The sequence below is a fragment of the Natator depressus genome, chromosome 1 (assembly GCF_965152275.1).
Source record: "Natator depressus isolate rNatDep1 chromosome 1, rNatDep2.hap1, whole genome shotgun sequence".
Classification (NCBI taxonomy): Eukaryota; Metazoa; Chordata; order Testudines; family Cheloniidae; genus Natator; species Natator depressus.
This window is the reverse complement of record NC_134234.1, coordinates 113,801,068-113,827,728: the sequence shown is the minus strand read 5'-3', so window position 1 is coordinate 113,827,728 and position 26,661 is coordinate 113,801,068. Positions and strand designations below refer to the sequence as shown.

The 26,661-nt window shown below is 40.2% G+C and overlaps 1 protein-coding gene across 2 annotated transcripts in view; it reads right to left on the bottom strand.

The window, feature by feature from the left end:
- Positions 1-26,661, bottom strand: part of TGFBRAP1 (transforming growth factor beta receptor associated protein 1) — a 60,229-nt gene that overhangs the window by 16,312 nt on the left and 17,256 nt on the right. For both annotated transcript variants that reach the window (XM_074964610.1, XM_074964618.1), the window contains exons 4-5: positions 22,418-22,572; positions 6,604-6,686 (exon numbers count right to left, since the gene is read on the bottom strand). In XM_074964610.1, the coding sequence (XP_074820711.1) occupies positions 6,604-6,686; positions 22,418-22,572 (238 nt within the window). The remainder of the gene's footprint in view (positions 1-6,603; positions 6,687-22,417; positions 22,573-26,661) is intronic.

Sequence of the window (26,661 nt, the reverse complement as noted above, 5' to 3'; positions counted from 1 at the left end):
TAGCTACATCACTAGATCCAAGGTTTAAGAATCTGAAGTGTTGTCCAAAATCAGAGGGATGAGGTGTGGAGCATGCTTTCAGAAGTCTTAAAAGAGCAACACTCAGATGCGGAAACTGCAGAACCCAAACCACCAAAAAAGAAAATCAACCTTCTGCTGGTGGCATCTGACTCAGATGATGAAAGTGAACATGCATCAGTCCTCTCTGCTTTGGATCGTTATCAAGCAGAACTAGTCATCAGCATGGACGCATATCCTCCGGAATGATGGTGAACTGAATTACTGTACTGTATATACTTGATCATAAGCCGGTTCGTTTATAAGCTGACCCCCCCACCCCACCAAGATGGTTAAGTAAAAATGGTAAAAACTGTATGACCCTTTCATAAGCTGACCCTGTATTTCAGGGGTTGGCAAACTTCGGCTCCCGGCCCTTCAGAGTAAGCCGCTGGCGGATCGGGACGTTTTGTTTACCTGGAGCGTTCGCAGGCATGGAGCCCCTCAGTTCCCAGTGGCCGCAGTTTGCCATTCCCAGCCAACGGGACCTGCGAGAAGTGGAGTCACTTCCCGCAGCTCTCATTGACTGGGAACAGCAAACTGCAGCCACTGGGAACTGAGGGGCTCTGTGCCTGTGAACGCTCCAGGTAAACAAAACGACAATGTATTAGATATTCAATTGAATGATTTCATAGAGTTTAAAATCATCAAATTTTGGTGTACACCCGTTTATAAGCTGACCCCCGCTCTTTGATGTGTCATTTTTTTACCAAAAATATTCAGCTTATGAACAAGTATATACAGTACTTGTATTAGGTGAATTAAAAAACAATTTATTTTGGATTTTTTACAGTGCAAATATTTGTAATAAAAAACAAAGTGAGCACAGTACACTTTATACTCTGTTGTAATTGAAATCAACATCCAAAAATATTTAAATGAATGGTATTCTATTATTGTTTAACAGCATGACTAATCACAATTTTGATCATTCAATTAATCACGATTGATTTTTTTAATCTCTTGATTGCCCTAATAAAAATAGATAACATGCATATCTAGCTTTTCCCGAAGGCCTACTATTCACTAGATCTGCAAAGACCTTACTGCTTAAGACTCCCTCTTCGGAGTCTCTCTCTCTCTCAGCCTAGCTCCCTCCACAGTTTCTGACAATCAACCCCGTTCTCACTCTGAGAGTCTAACTCTTGAGCGTTCTTTTGTTTTCTAGCTTTCCAGGTTTGGCAAAATAAGGTTTGTAACCTATGAGAGACTGAACATTGCATTCTTGAGCCATTTACTGTCTTTCAGATGCATGTTGGGGTGTCAGATCTATTGGGTGACTGTCTTGTTTGCTCTTCCCACAACCCCCTATTAAGTTAGATTAATACATTTGTACTGGAAATTCTAAGAACTCTATAATTATTCAGTGTTTGGCCTCACTAAGCCACTTACACTATTACATATTATTCATTGATTAATACATAGCAGCTCTACAATCATCACATTGAGAATGCATAAAGCAAGCACTTCAACCAACAGTGTCAATCCCCAGTCACCTGGAATCTGCTTCTGTAATGAAGTACTTTTACAGCTTTCCATTTTTGTGACTGGCAAACAGATCAACTGCTGGGACATCATACTTCTATGAGATCAGTTTGAAGATGTTCAGATTCACACATGGTGAGTTGTGCTGAGTCAGTCTGCCTTCTTGTTTAGTTCTCACTGTCTATTTCTGTTATAGAACTAGTCTCTCCTCAGCCCATTCCATTACTTCCAAGCATAAGATCCACCTCTGAGTTCTCCCTTGGTTGTTGAGGTTTGCTAGCATGCTGCTGCTGTCCAACTGGACCAGAATAGAACATTATCCACAAGGTGGCTGTGGAACCTTCACAGGACAAGCTTCACCACTCAATTCCACAAGGCTGATGCTCTCATTCCTACCAATGGAGCTCCAAGTGCCCTGCACTGTTCTGGAACCCAGAAGTGTTCTTCACCCAAATAGGCTGGCATCTTTCATGAGTACCTGAGGGACGGCAGGGCAGACAGAAAGACCATTGACAGTGGACCCTCCCTAGGACTGTCCAACATCTGAGACTCCAGTAGTTGGACTAGAACCAACAACCACTCTTTCATGAATAATGGTGTGCAGTTCCAAACCTTCAGCAGAAATTTCTGGAAACCTGATGTGGAATTATGACCATTCCATAAGAAACCATAAGGCCCTACTCCATCCAATCAGGCAATCCTATTAAACACTAGATGGGGCTGACAGAAATCATGCCTTCTGGATATAAAAACAATACAATCCTCCTTCTGAGGGAACCAGTTCTCAGGGGTATTGTTGAGAGAGACCATCCTTCTGAGGAATGGGATATTCCATCTCCTAGATTCAAATCAGGACAGATGCAGTGTCTTTTGGTGCCATAGCAAAGTCCATATATTGCAATCACCTCTGCTTTTGATGCCTGACACATGGTTTTCCCCGGACTTACCTGCCATCTTCCTTTTGGTACTTCTGTGATGTGGATGAACAAAAGGAGCTTTTCTCCCTGTTGGGCTTGTAGTGCCTTTGAGGTATGGAGATGTGAGGGTCTGCTTTGGTTTGGATGCTCCTTTTGCCACTATCTTATCCAATTTTTTCTCCAGAGAGGGTAAAGCCTATGAATTTGGATGAGCACAGGGTTTGTCTGGTGTGAGCAACTGCAGTCCAGGACCAGATGTGGCACCTAGCTGAGAATCATACTGTCCAATGAGGTGTCTGAAATGAAAGGTGTTGCTAGGGACATTTTCGTAAGGGCAGAACTGAAGTCAGGATGGGCTTTGTCATCCAAAACTTGTAGGTCATCTAGCCAAGAGACCGTAGCTCTCATAAAACAGATAGCAGCCAGGGCTGCTCGGAGCACCTAGCTAAGGCTCAAAGTCCTTACTAAAGGTGACCTCCATCTTTCTCTTCCCATTGTGTCTCTGGGAGAGAAACCCCCTTCAATATGACCATCATATCCTTTGCTACGATGCCATCACAGCATCTACTTTCGGTATTTCTTAATGGCATTTTTTGGCTCTTGCATCTTACGGCACCTAAGTGCATGCCTGCTCATATGCTTTTCCTTGTCAGGGCATTCCCATTAATCCTTGATTAAGTCTTCAAAGGAAGGGGAAAGCGAATTCCTGTATCAGGATGGGATCTGGATGGTATTTGAACTTAGTCTTCCCATCTACTGCCACATTTGGTTAGATCTGTATGGAAGATGCCATTTTCCTGCAGTATCAAACTTATCAGGGGACAACATTTTCCTCCCCTCACCCTGCTGAGATCCTAAATCAGAAAGCTCTCCCTCCTCCTGAGTAGTGGAGGTGGGGTCGGAGTAAGAATAGCAAACTTTTAGATATTTTATACTCATTCTCTTTTGTGCCTCCTGCGGGCAGGGGAGGCTCTTCTCCCCCGTTTCGCAGGAGTAACTCCATGCCTGTGGCCAAGGTGGGGTATCTCTGCAGTCCCTTTTTATCAAGACACCTAATAAGAGGTTGAGCCCTTTAGATACATAGAATCATAGAATATTAGGGTTGAAAGACTCCTCAGGAGGTCATCTAGTCCAACCCCTGCTCAAAGCAGGACCAACACCAACTAAATCATCCCAGCCAGGGCTTTGTCAAGCCGGGCCTTAAAAACCTCTAAGGATGGAGATGTCAGCACCTCCCTAGGTAACCCATTCCAGTGCTTCACCACCCTTCTAGTGAAATAGTGTTTCCTAATATCCAACCTAGACCTCCCTCACTGCAACGTGAGACCATTGCTTCTTGTTGTCATCTGCCACCACTGAGAACAGCCTACCTCCATCCTCTTTGGAACCCCCCTTCAGGTAGTTGAAGGCTGCTATCAAATCCCCCCTCACTCTTCTCTTCTGCAGACTAAATAACCCCAGTTCCCTCAGCCTCTCCTCAGAAGTCATGTGCCCCAGCCCCCTAATAATTTTCATTGCCTCCCCTGGACTCTCTCCAATTTGTCCACATCCCTTCTGTAGTGGGGGGACCAAAACTGGACACAATACTCCAGGTGTGGCCTCACCAGTGCTGAATAGAGGGGAATAATCACTTCCTCGATTTGCTGGCAATGCTCCTACTAATACAGCCTAATATGTCGTTAGCCTTCTTGGCAACAAGGGCACACTGCTGACTCATATCCAGCTTTTCGTCCACTGTAATCCCCAAGTCCTTTTCTGCAGAACTGTTGCTTAGCCAGTCGGTCCCCAGCCTGTAGCGGTGCATGGGATTCTTCCTTCCTAACTGCACTTGTCCTTGTTGAACCTCAGATTTCTTTTGGCCCAGTCCTCCAATTTGTTTAAGTCACTCTGGACCCTATCCCTATCTTCCAGCGTATCTACCTCTCCCCCCAGCTTGGTGTCATCTGCGAACCTGCTGAGGGTGAAATTTATCCCAACATCCAGATCATTAATAGAGATGTTGAACAAAACCAGCCCAAGGACTGACCCTTGGGGCACTCCGCTTGATACTGGCTGCCAACTAGACATCGAGCTGTTGATCACTACCCGTTGAGCCTGACAATCTAGACAGATTTCTATCCACCTTATAGTCCATTCATCCAATGCATACTCCTTTAACTTGCTGGCAAGAATATGGTGGGAGACCATATCTAAAGGTTTGCTAAAGTCAAGATACATCACATCTGCCGCTTTCCCCATATCCACAGAGCCAGTTATCTAATCATAGAAGATAATTATGTTGGTCAGGCATGACTTGCCCTTGGTGAATCCATGCTGACTGTTCTTGACCTTCCTCTCCTCCAAGTGCTTCAAAATGGATTCCTTGAGGACCTGCTCCATGATTTTGCCGGGGACTGATGTGAGGCTGACTGGTCTGTAGTCCCCCGAGTTCTCTTTCTTCCCTTTTTAAAATATGGGCACTATATTTGCCTTTTTCCAATGTCCTCCCCTTCTGGATCCTAGACTCATTGTTTAATTGAAGGATTCTTGTGAGGAGACTCCCATAATCTTCACAGAAAAGAACTAGTTAGCAGCCCTGCTTTCTTTCCTCACAAGGAGCTGATGACACTCTTCATATTAGGAGTACTCTGGATCTCTTCTGGCCAGGGACTTACCGTATGAGCTGGCCTGATGGAGTCCTCCTTGTCCTTAAGACTGTCTCCCTGAAGTGCTCAGCAACTCCTAGTTGAGCTTTTCTGCATAGCACCTCTGGGGAGAGGGTGTCCCAACATGCTGGTCTAAGACTGAACCCCGAGCCCAGCACAGCACAGGATATAATTTGCACTCTGTAGAGCCTATAAATGCCACTTCACATACAGAGCACTGCTCTGATTCAGGAGCAAAGAAAGCCATCTGTTCAGGCATTTATTTTCCTCAGGAGATTTCTCTATTTCACTGTGTTTCTTTATCCTTCCCTGCTAAATGTGCACTACCCCCCATTCATCACAAAACTCTAGGAACACTGAGCCACACATTGGGAAATTTCTTTCCCATTCATTTCTTTTTTGTCATAGCATTTCTCACAATTCTATCCTCCTTAGCATGGGTTCATTAGCAAAGGGACAACATTTAATTTATTTTTGTCTACAGTTGTAGGGCAGTTAGCATTCTATACATAAGTCACTGGTTGGCATTAAGGTTTTACAAATCATATTTCAGGAGTTTCTATACTGATCTATACTATTCTAATCATTCTAAATTATTTCTGGTGTGAAGCCACAGAAGAGGTGGGAATAGCCAGGACTTCACTGCAACAGTGAACAGTCTCCAGAATTACAAAGAGGGGAACAGCCCATGCGTCACAGAAATGTAGGAGACGCTGACAGTAAAAACAAAAACAAAACAAAAAAAAACCAATAGGGTGAGCAGCATCATTTTTAACCACACTTATGGAATGAGAACAGAGCAACAAGATTGTCAGCAGCCATTTTATTTCCAACAGTGAAGTCAGGAAGATTTGTAGAGACTTTTAAAAATGGCAAGCAGATCTTGTGGAAGAGACCCAACACTGTTTAAGAAGGCAAATCTGAATATAAAGAAGAGCTTCATAGAAAAATCTGACAGTGCAATTGTGTATCACCAGTATATAATTTGCAACTGATTCTACCTTAATGCAGAAATGTTACTGCTTCCCAAGGGTAACTGAAGAGCACTAATACATCTCCCCTTCCACTCCCTCCTGCCCAATTTAAGTACTTTAAGTGGACACTGTGCCATATTTTGCAGTTTTAATAGATTTAAGAAAGCAGAACAAAACCTACATCAGACCCTGATCTTGGAAGCTGATCTGCATGGGCATGTAATCAGTGGGTCTCCACATGGGCACAGTGGAGATTAGATTACAGGATCAGGGCCCTAGTACTTTATGTCAATTATATTTATGATACGAAAATATTAACTTAACATTATGGGTTACCCTTCATCCAATCATAAAGCTGAGGACCAAAATAATTTTGGTCCTCTTCAACTATAGCCATTTCTACCACAGCAGTATTACACTCGCATCATAAAATATTCCTTTGAAATACCTTTAAATTCAAGCATGTAACCTTGTTCAAAGATGATTAACATGAATGTTTTTCATTTTGTCAACACACAGAATTACCTGAAGAGTTCTTTTGCTTCTAGGAACTGAAGCTGTGCAAAGTATATAAAACCTGCTTGCTGCAAGATTCGTTTGTACATTACCTGAAAGACGGGAGAAAAGGTTTGTTAGTTTTTTGAATGGAGTCGTTTACACTATCATTACTGCAATAGCTAACTACTTCACAAAGCATTCAATGTATGATATAGAACTATGCTTCTGAATTATTGCACATGATATCAAACCCTCAGCTTATGCATTTTAAATCAGGTTTACTCAATAACAAAGAATTTTAAAAATATTCCCTACATGAAATTTCTGAATATTTAAAACAATTTTAGTCAAGACTCCTGAACACAAATCCAGATTGACAGATTTAACTGCTCACTGCACCATCTGACATCCAACTAAGTTTTCAGGAGAAGTCAGGGTATATATCTTAAAAGTAGGGCTGTCAAGCGATTAAAAAAAAAGAATTGTGATTAATCATGCTGTTAAACAATATACCATTTAAATATTTTTGTATGTTTTCTACGTTTTCAAATATATTTATTTCAATTACAACAGAATACAAAATGTACAGTGCTCATTTTTTATTTATTTTTTATTCCAAATATTTGCACTGTAAAAAACACAGTATTTTTCAATTCACCTAATACAAGTACTGTAGTGCAATCTCTTTATCATGAAAGTTGAACTTACAAATGCAGAATTATGAACACAAAATAACTCCATTCAAAATCAAATCGATGTAAAACTTTAGAGCCTACAAGTCCACTCAGTCCTACTTGTTCAGTCACTCAGCTAAACAAGTTTGTTTACATTTGCAGGAGATAATGCTGCCCGCTTTTTGTTTACAGTGCCACCTGAAAGTGAGAACAGGTGTTCACATGACACTGTTGTAGCCAGCATCACAAGATATTGACATGCCAGATTCACATGTCCCTTCATGCTTCAACCACCATTCTAGAGGATATGCATCCATCCTAATGAGGTGTTCTGCTTAATAATGATCCAAAGCAGTGCAGATCGACGCATGCTCACTTTCATCATCTGAGTCAGATGCCACCAGCAGAAGGTTGATTTTCTTTTGGTGTTCCCAGTTCTGCAGTTTCTGCATCAGAGAGTGTTGCTCTTTTAAGACTTCTGAAAGCATGCTCCACACCTCGTCTCTCTCAGATTTTGGATGGCACTTCAGATTCTCAAACCTTGGGTCGAGTGCTGTAGCTACTTTTAGAAACCTCACATTGGTACCTTCTTTGCGTTTTGTCAAATCTGCTGTGAAAGTGTTCTTAAAACGAACATGTGCGGGTCATCTGAAACTGCTATAGCATGAAATATATGGCAGAACGCAGGTAAAACAGAACAGGAGACGTACAATTCTCCCCCAAGGAGTTCAGCCACAGTAATAAATGCATTAATTTTTAATGAGTGTCATCATCATGGAAGCATGTCCTGTGGAATGGTGGTCAAAGCACGAAGAGGCATACGAATGTTTAGCATATCTGGCACATTAATAGCTTGCAATGCCGGCTACAGAAGTGCCATGCGAACGCCTGTTCTCACTTTCAGGTGACATTGTAAATAAGAAGCAGATGGCAGTACCTCCCAGAAATGTAAACAAACTAGTTTGTCTTAGCGATTGGCTGAACCAGAAGTAGGAATGAGTGGACTTACAGACTCTAAAATTTTACATTGTTTTGTTTTTGAGTGTAGCTATGAAACCAAAAAAACCAAAATCTACATGTATAAATTACACTTTCACGATAGAGATTACACTACAGTATTTGTATGATGTGAATTGAAAAAATTTCTTATCATTTTTACAATGCAAATATTTACAATAAAAATATAAAGTGAGCACTGTACACTTTGTATTCTGTGTTGTAACAGAAATCAATATATTTGAAAGTGCAGAAAAACATCCAAAAATATTTAATAAATTCAATTGGTATTCTATTGTTTAACAGTGCAATTAATCATGATTTTTTTTTTGAGTTAATCGCATGAGTTAACTGCGATTAAATCGACAGCCCTACTTAAAAGGGGGAAGGCAAAAAAAAAGGGAAAGTGCAAGCAGACAGGTAGGAAGAGCCAGACCTTATAACAACTAGAAAGTGCTACAAAACTAAGGTTCTTCTAGTGTTTCTATTAAAACTTCAGAAGGAAAGTTATACTTTCAAAATTTTTACGTACTTGGCATACACATTTTCATCAACATGAAAATAGCATTTATTTTAATTAACCCACCCACACCTATAAAAGCGGAGATGAAACTGACCAGTATATTTTAAGCTCAATGTTGATTTAGTGGTCACTAGATAAAGTTATATGCAATATTTTAGGTATTCCCTGTATTAACAGAAGTATCTGTATTACTGAAAATACGGAGACAAGTACACTTCTCAAATTGCAGTCTGCAGCACACCTGCTGGTGGTTCCTCTCGTTTCCAGGAGCATCTACAGTTATGATAATCTGCCAGCTTCACTGACAAATTGATTTTTACACACTGCTCTAAACAGTGTTATGAAAGCTGTCAACACACACAGTGCTAACAGCTCCAATTTTCAACTAAAGTACCTAGGAAAATTGTAGTATTCCTCAACAATCTATTGCATGCAGAAAGATACTGCACAAGAATCAGAGGCCTAAGGCAGGGTGGATTGATTTACAAGTGATTTTAAGTAACCAACTTTAATCATGATTTAAATCAGCAAACAGGAAACTTTGATTTACATTGATATTAACTGTATTTTGCATGTGCAACTTTTCAGTTATTTTCCTAAACAACAGAGCTTCACTCTCATTGGTTCATATAACCATTAACAGTTGATTTGCAACCAAATTTGGTATTCTTTGCTATCTGAGAGGGTATACTATCCCTATACATTTAAACAGTTATATGTATAACACAAGTATTCAAATTCTTAATTTTTACATTTTTTGTGATAGACAATGGTGGATGATGCATTTCTTATTTACTAGGTAATTTTTTTTACTCTCAATTTTTTGTCAAGCTACATTTGAACGCAAACTAGAATTCAGTTAAAATGTATAAAAAGCATTTTAAAATGAAGTTTGCTAGATACATAAAGTATCAAATTTCAATTTAACCCAGCTTTATTAAGCAAAGGCTGTAGATAGTGAATTGATGACTTGTTTCTGGTCACTGTGGGCCAGATTTTCAAAGGTATTCAAGTGCCTAAAGATGCAGACACGTACCTAATGGGATTCTCAAAAGGGCCCAAGCAGGGCAAGGTGCCCAACTGCCATCAAAATCAATGGGAGTTAAGCATCTAACCTGCTAAGGAGGTTTGAAAATCCCACGGGACACCTGCCTGAATCTGTAGATGCTTAAACCCTTTGAAAATCTGGCCCCATGTCCTTTTTGAGAACTAGCAGATCTCACTTTCTCCCCAACCTGTTTTTTTCTTAGATTGGGAGTTGAAAAAGCAAGAAAGCTTGTTTTCCTCCTCCAACCTGTGTCTCAACTTCGAGCTAACAAGTCCAAAAGAAATTTTCTCTACACACCTGCTAGAAAAAGTTAAACCAAAAGTAATTTAAGGCCACAGCTTTTCTGCACAACAGAAAGTTCCTATATGTGCAAAAAAGCCAAGACAGACTATATATACTCAATGAAATACAAAAGTCATTGTGACATATATAAAGCTTGAGTTGACCGAAGAAGTTAAAAGATATTTTCCCCCAGATTCTGCTAAAAAACTAAAAAAGCAGCAGCCTTTAATTCATTAAAATTTGAGGAGGGCTCATTTATGCAGCATATTTTTATTTACATGATTTTAATAAATTATAGTAAATTTAGGCCTTAATACAGGCTAACAATTTCAAGTTCAAGTTCAATTTTCAATTTTAAGAAAAATGTATTTAATTTATATTAAAACTTGTAAGATCAATTTTTTTATCCACCTTGGTCATAATGGAATAGTTGACTGACTTGCCAAGGCTCAGTGAACCCAGTAAAGGGGAGGTAAAGTAAGACCATTTACAACACACACAAAGGATTGTAAAATTAACAGTGACTAAGAAAGGCAAGAAGAGTCCGTTTCAGAAGTCATTTTTCCCACCATGCCATTGAGCCTCTCCGTAGTGCTGTATTTCAGGTGTCCCTAGAACTGAGGGCATGTATGAACCATAATATAAATCTTGGAATACCAAGGCACAATGAAGGTTATCAATTGACTAGTGGTACCACTGAAGATCAACACCAACCCAAAAAAAAAAAAAAGTATTCGTGTCATCTGAAGAAGCCATTGTAATATAAGTGTTAATTTAACAGTTTTGGATTTTTTTGGCCAGCTAGTTTACACTATTGGCTCTGCATTTATGTCTGGAAAAATATAAAAAGCAAGTAGCAGCACTCTATAGTCTGGCCGTTTTCCGGCTGCTAAAAAACTGCATATTATAGTTTATGTTATTTTTTGGAGAAGCGTCAAAATACAACCTGTTACAAAATAAGTCACCCCACATGCTTCTTTTCCCCTATCTTCTTTGTTTTGTGGATATACTTTGTAAGGACCTTATAAGAATATTCCACATTGTTCCTTTAGGTTCATATAAGGAAAAATAGCTGCTCTTTGCAACTACAACTGACACGGACAAGTTTACTAAGATTAAATAAAAATGAGGTGAAAAACTGGATATTTAAAATAGACTGCTATACTTTAAACAGGTCAAACAAAGAAGCCAGAGGGCAGTGCAGAATAGTAAGAACAGGTTGCTGTACTTGCAACTGTTTGAATAACAATTCACTGGTCCTACAGAATCAAAATAACTCACTACAGAGTAGAGTGTGTTTCCCACTTCTGCTAAGCCCGTATATTTTCAAATAAGTTACTAACTTCCAGTAAAATGACCATTTAAGCTCCATTTCATATTTATAAATCTACAGGTGATTTTAATATTTGGTAAAATTATATTGTACAAAGAATGAAGAATTATTCAGGCAAAGAAATGTGCGCCAGAAACATTCCCAAAACAAAGCTCGCATTTGAGTGTTCCAGCAAAACATGTTCAGTCATGTATAAAGTGCAATTTGCTAGATTTTTTTTTTTTTTAAACTGGGTGACACATTTATATCAAGGGACAGAGCCTGATCTCAGCAATGGTAGAAACAGTCACTTGTCCCAAGACTTGCTTAGATGCAGTCTTTGAGCAATACGGCTATCATCATTGATAAATAATCAACACAGAAAAGATGCCCACAAAGAGGAAAAGCATTTTAAACAGAGGGTGCCAGCTCCTAGCGTGTAGGCCTTGAAACAACTGGCTTTGTCTGCCTCTTCTCTGTCCAAGCACAACGGCAGGCAGGAGGTGTTACTGACAGATTCCCTTGAACTCTGCCATCATAAAATGACCAACATTAAATTAGCCTCTTTCTTGAGAAAGGTGGAAATGGACAGCAAGGCTAAGACAAAATGTTGGACAAACCACTTTGGAAAGAAAAAAGGATTTGCAGTTTGCATGCTTAAAGTTCAAAGAATGGAAAGGAAGATCAAAATGCTGGGGGGGAAAAAAAAAAATCAAACACGCCAAGAAAGCAAGTGCTGGGTATTCTAAGGAAGAGGAGAAAATACACCTGGTGCAAAATTTGGCAATATTTCTAGTAAAAAGTTTTATAAAGGGATGAGGAAAATACTCCTTTTAAACTGAATTTTACTAAAGATTTGCACAAGAGGCCCTGCTGGGAAAGAAAACTAAACAGGTACTTTGATTATCTGTCATTGCCACAGTCAAAGACAGGAAGGTTGATGCTGCTTCCAAACATCAGCTCTTCGATAACATTTTCAGAAGACTAGACTGTAGAAGCCAGCTGCTCCGAGATGACTTATCTTCCATTTTAACTTGATTTTGATGTTACTGAATGAGGATGGAAACTTTACAGACTGACTCCCTGTTTACCTATCAGTGTTTTCAACTAATTTTTCATTTCTTCTTTAGACTGTCGGGATGTGTTCTTCCTGGAAAAGTGAGTGCTTATATCTATCTATTTAGAAAGAAGCCATCTGAGAATCCCCTTCTAAAATTTCATCGCACCTTGCTTGTTTATAATTTTTTTTAAAAATTATGCTTAAATAACCTCGCAAATAGGTGAGAAACCACACTTCTGTTATCCCAGCCCCATCTCACCATGTATGTCTTCCTGAGGAATCAGTTCTGAAGAGAAGTTTTTCCTTCTGGATAGTTGCCTTTATTCATATTAAAAGCATTAAGACAACGTATCAAGCTTGTCTTCAGACTTGTAAACACAGAAGCCCTTTTAGTCTTTTCAGAAGACTAAGAACTATAAAGATAATGAGCCTAAAAAATTAAATGAAAATTTGGAAAAACATTCAAATAAAGGAAAACATCTGAAATTAGAATTTAGGAGTAACACTAAAGCTAGAATCTGAATTTGTGGATTAAAGGAGTGGTTAATTAGTAAAATCAGATTAGTGAGTGAGTAGGCAAAAAATTTTCTTGAAGTCATTCTTGAGGCAAAATTCTATATGCTGTTACAGAATGGAAGTGGACATTGGTTCTGGTGATTGCTATGCAGAAACTGGGTCCACATCAACTGTCAATTTTTTTTTCCCAAAAGAAACACATTCCTTATAAAAATCTAAGGAGAAACCTCCCAGCATAGCATACACATCAATATCACCATCTTGGCTCCTTATTCAAGTAGAGGTTTCCAGAGTTAGCACAAGCTGCTGTGTTATCTCTCTATTTTTAGCTCTTAAACAGTAGCTATCACACATTTACCACAGCACTGGGTGATTTGACAGCTGTATTATCTGAGTAGGATTAAGCCAGAAGATGGTTGGTTGGTTGTTTTGAGGGAAGGGGTTGTGTGGAAAAATTAAGTCTCAAACTCAAAAGGAAAAGTCTACTGATGATTTACCTCTTATCTTACTAAGTCTGGTAGGCTGAATTTGGAATAATTTCTCCTTTTTGGCTTCAGTAAAGTTATTCCAATGGGTAATATTCCCTATTTTCGTATTACACTAATTACTATATGTTAAGATTTTTAAACTATTTAGAAAAAATGCAATTGCAATTTTTCGTACATTTGCTTGTTTCCTTTTCCCTTTTCATAAAAACTGGTCTACAATGACCTGGGACAAAATTTTATATAAATATACTTAAGCTTTTATATTATAATATTGTTCTGTCATGGAAACATTTGTTTAACATTTTAATGAACGTTTAAATTATATAAATAGGAAAAAGGTCTTTAAGAGCTGTTACAAAAAATATTCTGTACAGGAAGCAAAATCTATTTCTAGACCTGATGCCCTTACTGAAAGAAAACAGATTAAGAAAGCATTTCTTAATGAGGGGACGGATACAGCCTTTTTTATACACTAAAGACCACATGTCAACTATACATGACAAGACTAACCCATTTATTTTGGGATTCTAGTTCAGTGGTAGAATTGGAATCCCACTGGTTAATATTAGGATAAATACACGCCTTTATTTTCTTTGTGATATTAAAAAGCTTTCAATATGCTTTTGGGAAAACAGGTTTGTGATCCCTTTAAAAATCTGGAGTCTGACCTGTAAATAACCCATGGCCAGAAGCCATGGCTAAGAGCTAGCCTGAGTCTGGAGGAATTTTTGGAAGACAATTCTGTTAAAATGGAAGGGTCCAACACATAAGCAATGTGGCAAAAATTGTGGAATTTTTGGAAAATTGTGGAAAAAAAAGCCCCAAACCCATGGTCCAGAATATGAAGAAAGAATTAACTATAAAAGTTCTTCTCACCCTGGAAATACTAAAGGGATACTACAGGTCAAGTCTGGGCAAGGATATCAGTTGTTTTTATACATGCACACTGTGTTGATACCTTATAGTAACAGTTATTCTATATGGTGTACACAGAGATTTAAGCAACAACTTCAAGGTAACTGGTTGTCTCCCTGCTAACTGCTTTAAGGGAAATGGAAATGGTTTATTGTGTGTGTTTGATTTTACCCATATTCATGTACTTTCATGGCAAAGCAGTAAATAAATCCCAACACTTTCTTCAGATGTCTGGACAATTGTGAAAGTCACATTTGCTTGCATGGACTGAAGTGTTTGAGATGCCTACATGGAGTAATTTGGTAAATCTTGGAGAAAATGGTTGTTCATTTACGTAAAGTATGTAGGAACAGAGAAGAATGATTTATTCTAAAAATTGTAAATATGTATAACTTGGAAAAAAACTTTCCACCCCAAAAGTCCTGAATCATCTTTATTTTTAAATAATGGATTGCAATTAAATATGTGGTATGAACAGAGTGTGGTATGGTCTTTCCTGTACTTCATCCATACAACTTAAATGAAAGTAGTACAGGGAAAATTATCTGGCCTCATGGCATGGAAAGGTGTTAAATATAACGTGACACATTGTCCTTGGGTTACTGATCTTGGTTTGCTTCTTTATGATTTGAAGAGCTTGATTTTTTTTTTCCTGCCTATTTTGTTCCTCCGATATATTGGGAATTAGAAGTCTGGTCTTCCCTGCAATGCTTCTCAGACATCTCAAATATTTGCAGACTATCATACCATAAAGTGGTGAGTCTGTTGAATCCAAGACATCTTTCTCCAATCTATTCATTGGGCACTGGACTTAATATCAAAAGAGAATCAAATCCAGGTATAAATCCATGATTAAAATTCCCTTTCAGTTTGTCAAACTTTATTTGCTTGTGAAGTTACTACATCATTAGTTCTCCAGAAATGCCATACAATTTTCCAGACCAAGACAATACCTAAATGTTTTAAAGTAAAAATAAAAACAGTAGGGGAAGTTAGACAAAAGCCATTCAGGATTTCTTCATGCATCATTAAAATGGGATTGTGATCTTTTCTTTTTTTTTTTTTTTTTTAAATTTCACAGGTCACCTTCAAAACTCAACATTTACATAGCACTTAAGTTGTAGCTTGGGAACTTAATGTATTACAATCTTATTCCCTGGGCAAGTTAGTGATAGAAAGGTAAGGAAGGTGTCACTTGATTCATAAAAATCAATAGAATCATAATTTCGACGGTTTTACCCTCTGCAGCATAGCAGGGGGAGGAGGAGAGAATCACTGCCTTTTCCTGCCCCCCACCAGCTCCCGCTCCTCCTCTTGGCGGAAATTCTGACAACACAATGTTGTCAGAAATGTGTCAAGTGGGAGAAAGGGCTTTCTAATGATACCCACAAACATAACAGTTCCAAACATAAATCTAGAATTTTTGTTTTTTAGATTATATATATTTTGTTTGAGAGTTTATACTTTAACACAGTGATTTATTGCTTACATAAAAAAAGAATGATCTTTGGTAATCCTAGGGAAGTTAGCCTTGACATGGTAGGACTGAAAACATTTATTCAAAGTCATCGTCTAGGGCAACACTGCTAGACATGCTGTCACACTAATTCTCGCATATCTCCATATAAAGCAGGCTGCTGGCCAAACATTTGAAAGGTGGTGAGCATCTGGTCTTCACACATGAGTATTTGATTATCAGAAGGATTGATTGGGGAGTGCCTGGTAATTCACACACTGCTGTGATCAGTCCAACATCCAAGACCTACCCAGGCCTGAGGGGAGGGTAGTTTGGGATGTGCTCAATTATCCTGGAGCCACTGCACAACTTGAAAATTTGCCCTATTAATAGCAGGTAAATACACCCCTCATGGTGGCAATTTCTCTCTATTTGTCTGCTTCTTGGAAAGTATCCACCAACGCAGATCTGCCAGTGTCGTAATGTTTGTCTTCAAATGGTAAACTCCACATATGAATGTCTCCAGTGCATTTATGACCTCACCAGTGACTGTCTCAGCCATTCAGAGCTAGGAGAGGCTCTTTGGAGGCTGAATTAAATGCCTTCCAGTAAGATAATTTGATCTTTTCAGCTAATGTAACAGTAACGTCATAGCCTGAAAAAGTGTGGAAACATGGCAGCGCGGTGACTTTTAATGGTTCAAGTGATAGAAGCATCTGAGGGATATACAGTGATTCTGTTCACCAGTAGTAGGCACAAAAACAGAATCTTCTGGAAGTCTTCGGTAGCATCCCACGGAGGGCACTAGAATATCTGTGTCTTGCGCAAAAATTTTGAGTTTAGTAGCTCCTCTCTTTGTGACACTGATGGCATGCAAGAGAATTCTAATGGCAGCCTCCTCATGGGACCTATGAAGAAACTCCACTGAGCAGCATGAGGCAGCAGCTTCATTATGCTATGCAACAACAAAAATATCTGCGCAATTCTTTACATGCTGGAGCATTTTTCCTGCAAGATGTATGGTTGATTCATCCTTTGTGCGAGTATGAGACAGTAGCTTCTTCACTGCAACATTAGGGATGTTTATGGAATCAATGATTGTGTTTTGGACAGGTGTAATGCTATGGAGTCTTCTTTTTGGCGAGATTTTTAATTGATTCTTCTGCATACATGTCAAACACGAAGTGGACTTCAACATAGGTCCAGTATTTTCTCTGTAGTCTCATAATTAAGTGTTCAACCAAATTCTGGCAGGTGTTACAAGTTTCTGGTTTGTTGAGAGCTTGTCCCTCAGCCATACCAACTACGATTTCTATGCTGAAAGGTCTCTGCTGGCATAAGGCACTGGGTCACATTGTCAGTAGATGCTGGCTTGGGAATACCATGCACAGAATGCACTGGATTGCTTTTGGTCTTGCACATATGCCCGGTATCATACTGCCTGGCAGGTGACACAGCTAAGAGTGCCAAGCTTAGGTCAAACTGCCAGAAACTGGTGGTATATTCTATCATAAGATTTCACCAAGTCAAAATACTATACTAGTTATTATGAAGCCATAGACAATCTGTTTCAGACACTCTAACCCCTCATGCACCATCCAGACAAACCAGACTTCTGCAATAAATTATTAAAACCCCAAAATCACATGTATTAGGTTCTTCCAGTTCCAAAAACCACACATACATACACCCCTGGTCAAAATATACTTCAGATCTTACCTAAAAACCATACTGGCAGCCAAACCTTTAGTAACTAAAAACTAAAGGTTTATTAATAGAAAAGAAGAGTTAAGAGGTTAAAATGAATCGTACAATTACAGTTAATTTCAGAGTTTGTAGATCATAATAATACCAGTGATGTTAAATCTGCCAGTTTGTAATAAGTCTCTCTAGTTCATGCCAAACATTGGGGTCCTCAGTCCATTGTTCAAAGCTCTTCTTTGTTAGAAATCATAATCCAAAGATGTGGAGCAGGAAAAAGACAAATGAATGTCTCAGTCTGCAATTTATACTCTTAGTTTAGGTACATGAAAAGTTAATGACAAAACATGGAGTCCTGGGTCACATGTGCCTTGCTGAGACATGAGGCAAGCATTGCCTACGTGCTGCCTGAAGAGACATCAGGAGTCATCCCTGGAAGAGGTGATTGTCCTTAATAGACCATCAAGCAGGCTGGCTAGGCTTGATGTAAATCTGTTTTGAGGGTGTTACCCTCAAACACAACAGGTTTGAGATACAAATACATAGCAAAGTTTCATAACTTCATATTCAATAATGACATGCATATAAACAGGCTAATCATACTGAGCAGACTATAACTTTTCCGATGAGACCTTACCTGATTTATCACAATTGTGCAACAGTGGTGATATATCAATGATGATACATTAGTGAAAACATGGTCACCTCGCTTTTATACAGCGTCACACCTTGTTCCATCACATTCAAACATATATTGTGGTACCATGAAGAACTTGTACTTCCCCAAAGTCTCATACAGATCAGACCACACAGATTAGGATGCAACCAGGACATGAGCAAACAATGATCTGTCTGCAGTTAGCTCTGTAACAGTCCCGACCACCTTCACACTGACTTTCCTCTTTGCATCTGAGCACAGCTTTAGTCTGTTCTTACCTGGAGCCCACAGATGTATGAAGTCCTCAAAACCCAAAGAATTATCCAAGACTCCATCAAAGTCATGATCCAAAGTAGCCATTCAACTGATAACCTGTAGCTATCTATCTATCACTGAAGACGCCTTCCATCTTGACATTAATGAGCACCAGTCAGTTATATGCGAATGGGTTGCCACTAAGAGTAAGTTCATCTTGTAGCTTTAAAATTGCCCCTTCCTGGCATTTAACAGCACCTAATGAGTTTATATCAGCGTTGGGCAACCTGTGGCCTGCCCACCACTGGTTTAAATGGTGCATGGTTACTTCTGCTATGCTTAAAGTTTTGTTCAAAATTCATCTGAGTTCTAGGGATTGGGGGGGAAGAGAGAGAAGAAGAGCACTGATGCTGTGTCATACCCCACCAATCTCCCAAAGGCTTTCACCACTCTGTTTTCGTGTTCTAGGGCTTCATCTAAACTAAGTGCACAGAAGGGAACTGGTGACCTTTTAACAACCCAATTTCCTTTTTGAAATTCTTATATTTTATTTATTTAATAAATAAAATAAATAAATAACCACTGAATCACCTTTTTTTGCCAGTGATGACAAATGAACTTGAAGCTCTCCTTCCATTTACAACCATCTATAACATTAAAAAAAATCAATCAAGTATCACATTCTGAGCATTAACTGATAATACAGTACTGTCAGTTGAAAGCCACAATTTAACTTTGCAAGGACTGAAAATTTGACATGTCTATGTTAAAATACACTGAAAAAAAAAAAGTTGATTTTGAACATTTTCTTGAATATATTTACATAATTGTTTGAGATTTGCCATGTTTGGGACCATTATGTTCCTGGGAGAAAGGGCTTTCAAATGCTACCAAACTCAACCCATTTCCAATGACACTGTATTATCAGTTTCCACCAATCGGAGGACTTGGAAGGGCAGCGATTCCCCCACTGCCTTGCTACAAAAGGTGACACCAGTGAAATTATAATTGTGCATTTTTTTAAAAACAAAAAAAGACACCTCCCTTGCCTTTCTATCATTAACTTGCCCACTGAATTACAGATGCTTCCACACTATTGAGAAAAACCCACTGTTGAATGTCATTATAGTGACCAAAGGAAGGCTCAAAGAGAAGGAAGTCAGAGAAAGATAATTAATGGTGCTTTGGAATAATGATAGGTTTCAGAGTAGCAGCCGTGTTAGTCTGTATTTGCAAAAAGAAAAGGAGAACTTGTGGCACCTTAGAGACTAACAAATTTATTTGAGCATAAGCTTTCGTGAGCTACAGCTCCCTTCATCGGATGCATGCAGTGGAAAATCTGAACGCATCCGATGAAGGGAGCTGTAGCTCACGAAAGCTTATGCTCAAATACATTTGTTAGTCTCTAAGGTGCCACAAGTACTCCTGTTCTTTTTGGAATAATGATGTATTTCTACAAGTTTAAAAATGTCATTTACTTGGATAAAAATAAATCTTATTTCGAACAGATTCATTTATTGGGTCAATGTTTTATTACATTTTAATTTCTTGAGCACTTGAAGCTTTTTTTTTTGCCCCCCCCCCCTTTTTTTTTTTAAAAGAAATATGTTCTTTTATCACATTTGTGGTGACTTAATGCTACTTCTCTGTATATTTCGGCTTCCACTACAAAAGTGTTTATTAGTATATTTACTCCACTCTCATCGAGGACAGATCTACACTACAAACTACATTGCTCAGGGGTGTGAAAAATCCACACCCCTGAGCAACACAGTTATACCGAGCTAATCCCTGGTATAGATAGTGCTATATCAATAGGAGGGCTTCACCTGTCAACACAGCTACTGCCTTTCATGGAAGTGGATTAACTACACCAACAGAAGCAGCTCTCCCATTGGTGTAGTAGTGTCTTCAGCAAAGCCTGCAGCTCAGCATTTTAAGTGTGGACCTGCTCTTAGAAGCCCACGCACATGTAGCAGGAAGGGAACAGATACACTCATCTCAATGGCTCAACAAAAGTAGTTTCCAACTGAGATTCTGCCTCATGAATGCTTCTGATGACAGCCAATAGTCATAATAGAATCATAGAACTGGAAGGGACCTCGAGAGGTCATATAGTCCAATCCCCTGAACTCATGGCAGGACTAAGTATTATCTAGTATTCTCTTAAGTCAGCACTGAATTTCACTTTTTAAAAACGCATCCATAAATCACTAAACCACACATATACAAAAGTGTAACTAATATTGTATTTGTCAGGGGTTACAACAGGTGCCTGAGTCAAGTCTCATGGGTTCTATTCCTGACTGCCATCACCTCACGTAGTTAGGTCACCTTTGCTTTAGTTTTCCATCCACCCTGCATCTATGGAATGGACATAAAGCCTACTTTGCATGCAGGGCCGGTGCAACCACTAGGCGAATTAGGCAGTTGCCTAGGGCGCCAAGTGGTTGGGGGCGGCCAAAAGCACGCTCTGGGGAGGCGGTGGAGCGGAGGTGAGCAGGGGCAGGGGGGCGCGGGGAGGGCCGCCTGCAGCAAGTAACGGGGGGTGGGGGGGAGGGCCACGCACAGGAGTGCCACTCCCCGCCCCAGCTCACCTCTGCTCTGCCTCCTCCCCTGAGCACGCCGCCCTGCTCTGCTTCTCTCCCTCCCAGGCTTGCTTGCTGAACAGCTGATTGGCGCCGCAAGCCTGGGAGGCGGGAGAAGTGGCGGCGTGCTCGGGGAGGAGGCAGGGCAGAGGTGAGCTAGGGCGGGGAGTTGCTGCACGCAGCTCCCTGGGGCAAGGGAGGGAGCGGTGGGGAGCTGCCGCACGGCTCCCCAGGCCGAGGGGAGGGAAGGAGGTGGCGGCGGGGAGCTGCCGCAGGGGGGGTGCCGAGCTGCCGCAAGGCTGGGGTGGGCAGGCGCATGTTGGAAGTTTCGCCTAGGGCGTGAAACATCCTTGCACCAGCCCTGTTTGCATGTTTGTGAGGCATTCGTATTCATAAAGCATTGAGACCCTTAGATGGAAAGTTGGAGCTAGACAAATTCAGACTAGAAAAAAGGAGCATTTTTTGTTTATTTTTAATAGTGAGGATAATTAACAATGGAACAACTTATCAAGGGTTGTGGTGAATTCTCCATCACTGGAATTTTTTTTAATCTAGAAAGGATGTTCTTCTAAAGAGATATGTTCTAATCTAATCACAACTATTAGACTTGAAGCAGAACATAATCCAGGCAAGTCCTATAGCCTGTGTTATGTAGCAGTCAGGCTAGATTATCACAATGGTCCCTTCGGAATGCCTTAAAATCTAGAAAATGTTACCCAAGTGATAAGATTTCATAAACTAAAAACAAAGATTGCAAAAAAACTGATCCACATCCACACAATTGTTTTTTCTCCTTAAAACCAAAGTGTCTTGTTCGGTAATCTTAAAAATGTGTTAAATAGTTGGACAGGTACTTTACAAAAGTTTGCCCATGTGGTTCTTCACTTATTCTCAGGTTTGGGGTTTGTTTTTTTAATTATATGCTCTATAGACCATGATTTCAAAGAAATCACAATACTGAAAAAGTGAGATGATTTTACCATAATGAGGCAACCTCCTGTGCACAAGGAGAGCCTAGATAAAAAGCACAACCCATCATTCGCTTTTCTATCTATTCTCTCACCATCTCAATTCTATAGCACAAGATCTCTTTACCAGCATGATAGAACATGCACCATCTTTTAATGAAGCCATTAACACCCTTGAGAAACAACTGTAGAGAGAGAAGACATCCAGGCAGCAGTACTCAGCACTGCCAACTCATAATCACTTCCAACCCGGAGTCAACGCAGCAGCATACCTATCTCCTCAGACCCAAGGAATAGGAGATATTAGATTTCTCCCTAGAGAGCTCTCACTCTTCAGTTACTTCTTTGCCACTGGACCAGCTTCCACATATATTTTCATATATGTTCAAGGTAGGACAAACCTGAAATTTCTCTTTTGGAATGTTCCTTCGGGCTGCCTTTGCTAAGATTAGGGCTTCTTCCACTCTGTGGCTGCTTAGAAGATCCTGAATCTGTCTTTCTAAAGGTAATGGCACCAAGATGTACACACCTTTATTGGTAGCTACAATTACCTTTCCTGAGTAGAGAAGACAAAAAAATGGGCAATTGGCATTTTGAACAGTACAAACTGATTTCTAGAGACTTCATTAAACGTTAACATTGCTATAGAATACAGAATGATATAAAAATTTAGTTGTCGTTTTTGTTTTCAAGTTCTGAAGCTCATCTTTGCAATTAATATATTTAACAGATTTTATACTATACCTTTAAGTTTGTCCCTAAAAAAACTACAAAAAAAATTAAGTCCACCCAAACTAGCAATTTTTCTTCGTTTTCACAGGCATTAACGTGTGTTCTAGTACAGAAAGTTTTCTGTACATCTTAGTATATCATGAAACAGTGAGGGAAAAAGGTGCACCCCAGCCTGCAAACCTGTATTTGCATATTTGTCAGGGAAGAACCAAAACCAGAATCATCATACTCTCAACACAAGTGCCACCTTGTTCTGTGACCAAGCTCTTAAACCAGACCTAGAGCAACATACAGCTTATTGCTGGTATATTACTGAGTTCTGAGGGGTCAGAGTGTTTTGCCTTCCATTGGCTCACAGGGACAGCAACATTGACTATGTTGGTACTTCTTAGATGATTCATGCTTTAGTGAACTGTAGACTTGAAAACAAATTCCAGTGCAACTTAGCACAGTTCTACCATAATATACAAAGCTATATTATATTCCATGTAGATATGAAACTAAATCCATAGCTAAAGGAAAGCCAACTTGAAATCACTTCTAAAGTTTTTTTGGCATTATTTTTATGGATATGACCTATGTTTACCAAACAAAAAACATCGGTATTTTCAATTTTTCCACTATCTGCATTTGTCAGCTTTTTACATATAACCTGTTTAACCTGTTTCTGATTATCTTATACGGCAACCAAAGAGAGAAAGTGTGATTCCACACCTACAAAAGGTGGCAGGAGAAGGAGGAGGAGTCATCTGCAAATGTATTACCACAAACTACTCAACTCACTTACAAAATTTTAAGTTGACAGTGTTCCTTTGAAGGAAAAAATTTTGTCAAATTACAAGTGAGGGCTTCACTGACAGACACCTGCTCCACTTTATGCACAATGGTATCAGTCAGACGACTCGTGCATAAAGTTTGCAAATGTTACTTCATTCAATTCAAAACCAAATCTCAAAGAATCTCTTAACTGGAGGTTCTTCAAGATGTGTGGTCCCTATCTGTATTCCACTGGGAGTTACACATGCGTACCATGAGCCGGTAGCTGGAGAATTTGAAAGTAGCGTCCATTGGTCTGCGCAGAAGTGCCCTGGCTCACCTCATGTCTCCGATCAAGGGGATAAAAAGTGGAGCAGATCGACTGCCTCTCCAGTTCCTTCTCCACCGTGAATCAGAGGAGAAGAGGGTGGGTGGTGGAATACAGATAGGGACTACACATCTCAAAGAGCCTCCAATTACATGTAAGTAAACTCCTCCTCTTCTTCCAGTGATGGTCCCTATTGTATTCCACTGAAGGTGATTACCGAGCAGTACTTAAGTAGGAGGAGGGTGCAAAGATGTAAATGGTAGGGCTGAGTAAAGGACAGCCCTTCTAAAGGAGGCATCAGCAGAGGAGTCCTGGACTAGGGCATAGTGTCTCGTAAAGGTGTGAACGGAGCCCCATGTGGCTGCTTTACAAATATCAAGAAGGGATACCTCCTGAAGCGATGCCATAGTCATTGCTTGTGCTCTCATGGAATGAGCTCTTATCCCATGGTGGGGGGGAAGGTTTTAGAGTTGATAGTGTAGAATGCAGTTAGAGATCCATTTGGAGATCCTCTGAGTAGAGATCACTTGTCCCCCAAGTCTGTTATAATGATGAATAGTCTCTGGGACTTCCCAATTGGCCTTTTACCTACAAAGACCACCATCAAGGACTGCTGGACATCGAGGGTGTGGACTCTGTTCCTCTGAGGAAGAGTGCAGTTTAGGAAAGAACACAACTAAATGGATTGATTGGTTCAAGTGAAATTTCAAAACCACCTTGGGAGGTGAATTTGGATAAACGTAGCGGAACTTTATCTTCATGGAATACAGCATAAGGAGGATCCGCCATCATCGATCCAAGCTTGCCAACCCTTCTGACTGAGGGGAATGGCTACAAGGAATGCAACTTTTGTGGAGAGAAGGGAAATGGAGCAGGAAGCTAGGGGTTTAAAGGGTGGCATTGAGAGTGCTGAGAAAACAAGGTTGAAGTCCCACAGAGAAGTAGACTTGTGAATAGGTGGAAAGGTTCTGATTAGGCCTTTCCAAAATCTAGGGGTCAGTGGGTGAGTGAAGACTGAGTAATCCTCAGAAGGAGGATGGCAGGCAGTAATCGCTACCAAGTGGACTTGTAAGGAGCTGATGGATAGCCCTGATGCCTTTAGAGAAGGGATACAATCTAAAATGAGAGGGATACCCGAATCTTCTGGAATAATGTTCCTTTGATGTGTCTGAGGAGAAAAATCATCTCTACTTAGCCAGATAACATTGCCTAGTAGAATCCTTCCTAGTGTTAGAAAGTATGTCTCGTATGACTGTGGAACATGAGCGTTCTAAGGATGATGCCCATCCAAAAAGCAAGCCCTGAGGTGAAGCGAATACAGATTGGCGTGCTTGATCTTGCCATTCCACAAGGTCAGAAGCTCAGGGAATGTTGGGAGGAGGATCGCTACTCAAGATTACATGCACAGGAGATTTAGGAACCAAAACTGTCTAACATAGTACAGGGCAATCAGGATAACTCATGCCCTGTCCTACCAGCTTTTGCACAAAACTCATGACAGGGGTTGTAGCAGAAGGCATGCACAGATCAGGTGATCTGACCAAGGAAGAAATCTCTCGCCTGGGAAGTGGTGACATAGGGCTCCTCTGCAGCAGTGTCTTGCATTTTCTGTTAGTTATGAAGGTGAATAGATCTCTGATTGGGGTTCCCCATAGATCAAAGATATTGTGCAGTACCAAGTCATGGAGTTCCCACTTGTGGTCAATTGAAAAATGTCAGCTGAGGGAGTCAGAGCGTATTTTGTTTTCTGGGAAGGTAGGCTGCGGATAGGGCGATTTGGTTGCTGACGCACCAGTTCCACAAGCTGACCTCTTCTGTGCACAGGGAGATGGATCTTGAGCCTCCCTGTTTGTTGATGCAGAAGACGGTAATAACACTGTTTGACAGCATAAGGACGTAGTGAGTGTGGATGAACAGAAGAAAGGCCTCGGCATGCCTTCTGGACTGCTCATACCTTCAGAATATGGACTCTTGTGGCGTCAAGGTGCCTTGTGCTGCATGGGTGTCCAAGTGAGCTCCTCAACCAAAAAGGGATCCATCTGTAGTAATGGTCCTGGTTTGGAGAAGAGGGGAGAAAGGGGACATCTACTCATACCTGTGAAGGATTTGTCCACCACAGTAGGGAAGAAAACTACATTTGTAGGAATTGCTACCATGAAGTTAATAGGATGGAAGTTTGGAGAGTATACTAACTGGAGCCATATTTGAAGGCAACGAAGGTGGAGTCTTGCGAACACAGTGACGTAAGTGCATGATGCCATATGACCTAGAAGAGACAGGCACGTTTTGACCAGTACTGGAGGGCTGATTGCCATTGGGGCTACAATATTATTCTTGGTCTGAAATCTGTCCATTGGCAAGAATGCCCTTGCAATAATCGAATCGAGGGTGGCCCCAATGAAGTCCAGAGACTGTGCGGGGTGAGAATAAATTTTTTGGCATTTACACTGACCTCCAGGGAAGAGAGAAGGTGTAGCATGGGCCTTCTGGCATGACTTGGCAACAAGGAACAAGTCATCGAGGCAGGGGAAGACAATGAGACCGAGGCATCTGGTGTGAACGGTCATTACTGCAAATACTTTAGGAAGCGTCAGAGTGGGATGAATATCTAAATGAAAGTAAAAAGAAAAGGAGGACTTGTGGCACCTTAGAGACTAACAAATTTATTTGAGCATAAGCTTTCGTGAACTGCAGCTCACTTCATTCACATCAAGAGCTGTAAACCATGTCCTTTTATTAATGACATTACAGGGGCCAGCATAACCATACGAAACTTGAGTTTACAAATGAAGCAGTTAGGGTGGTGGTGGTGGTGGAGAATTAGTCGCC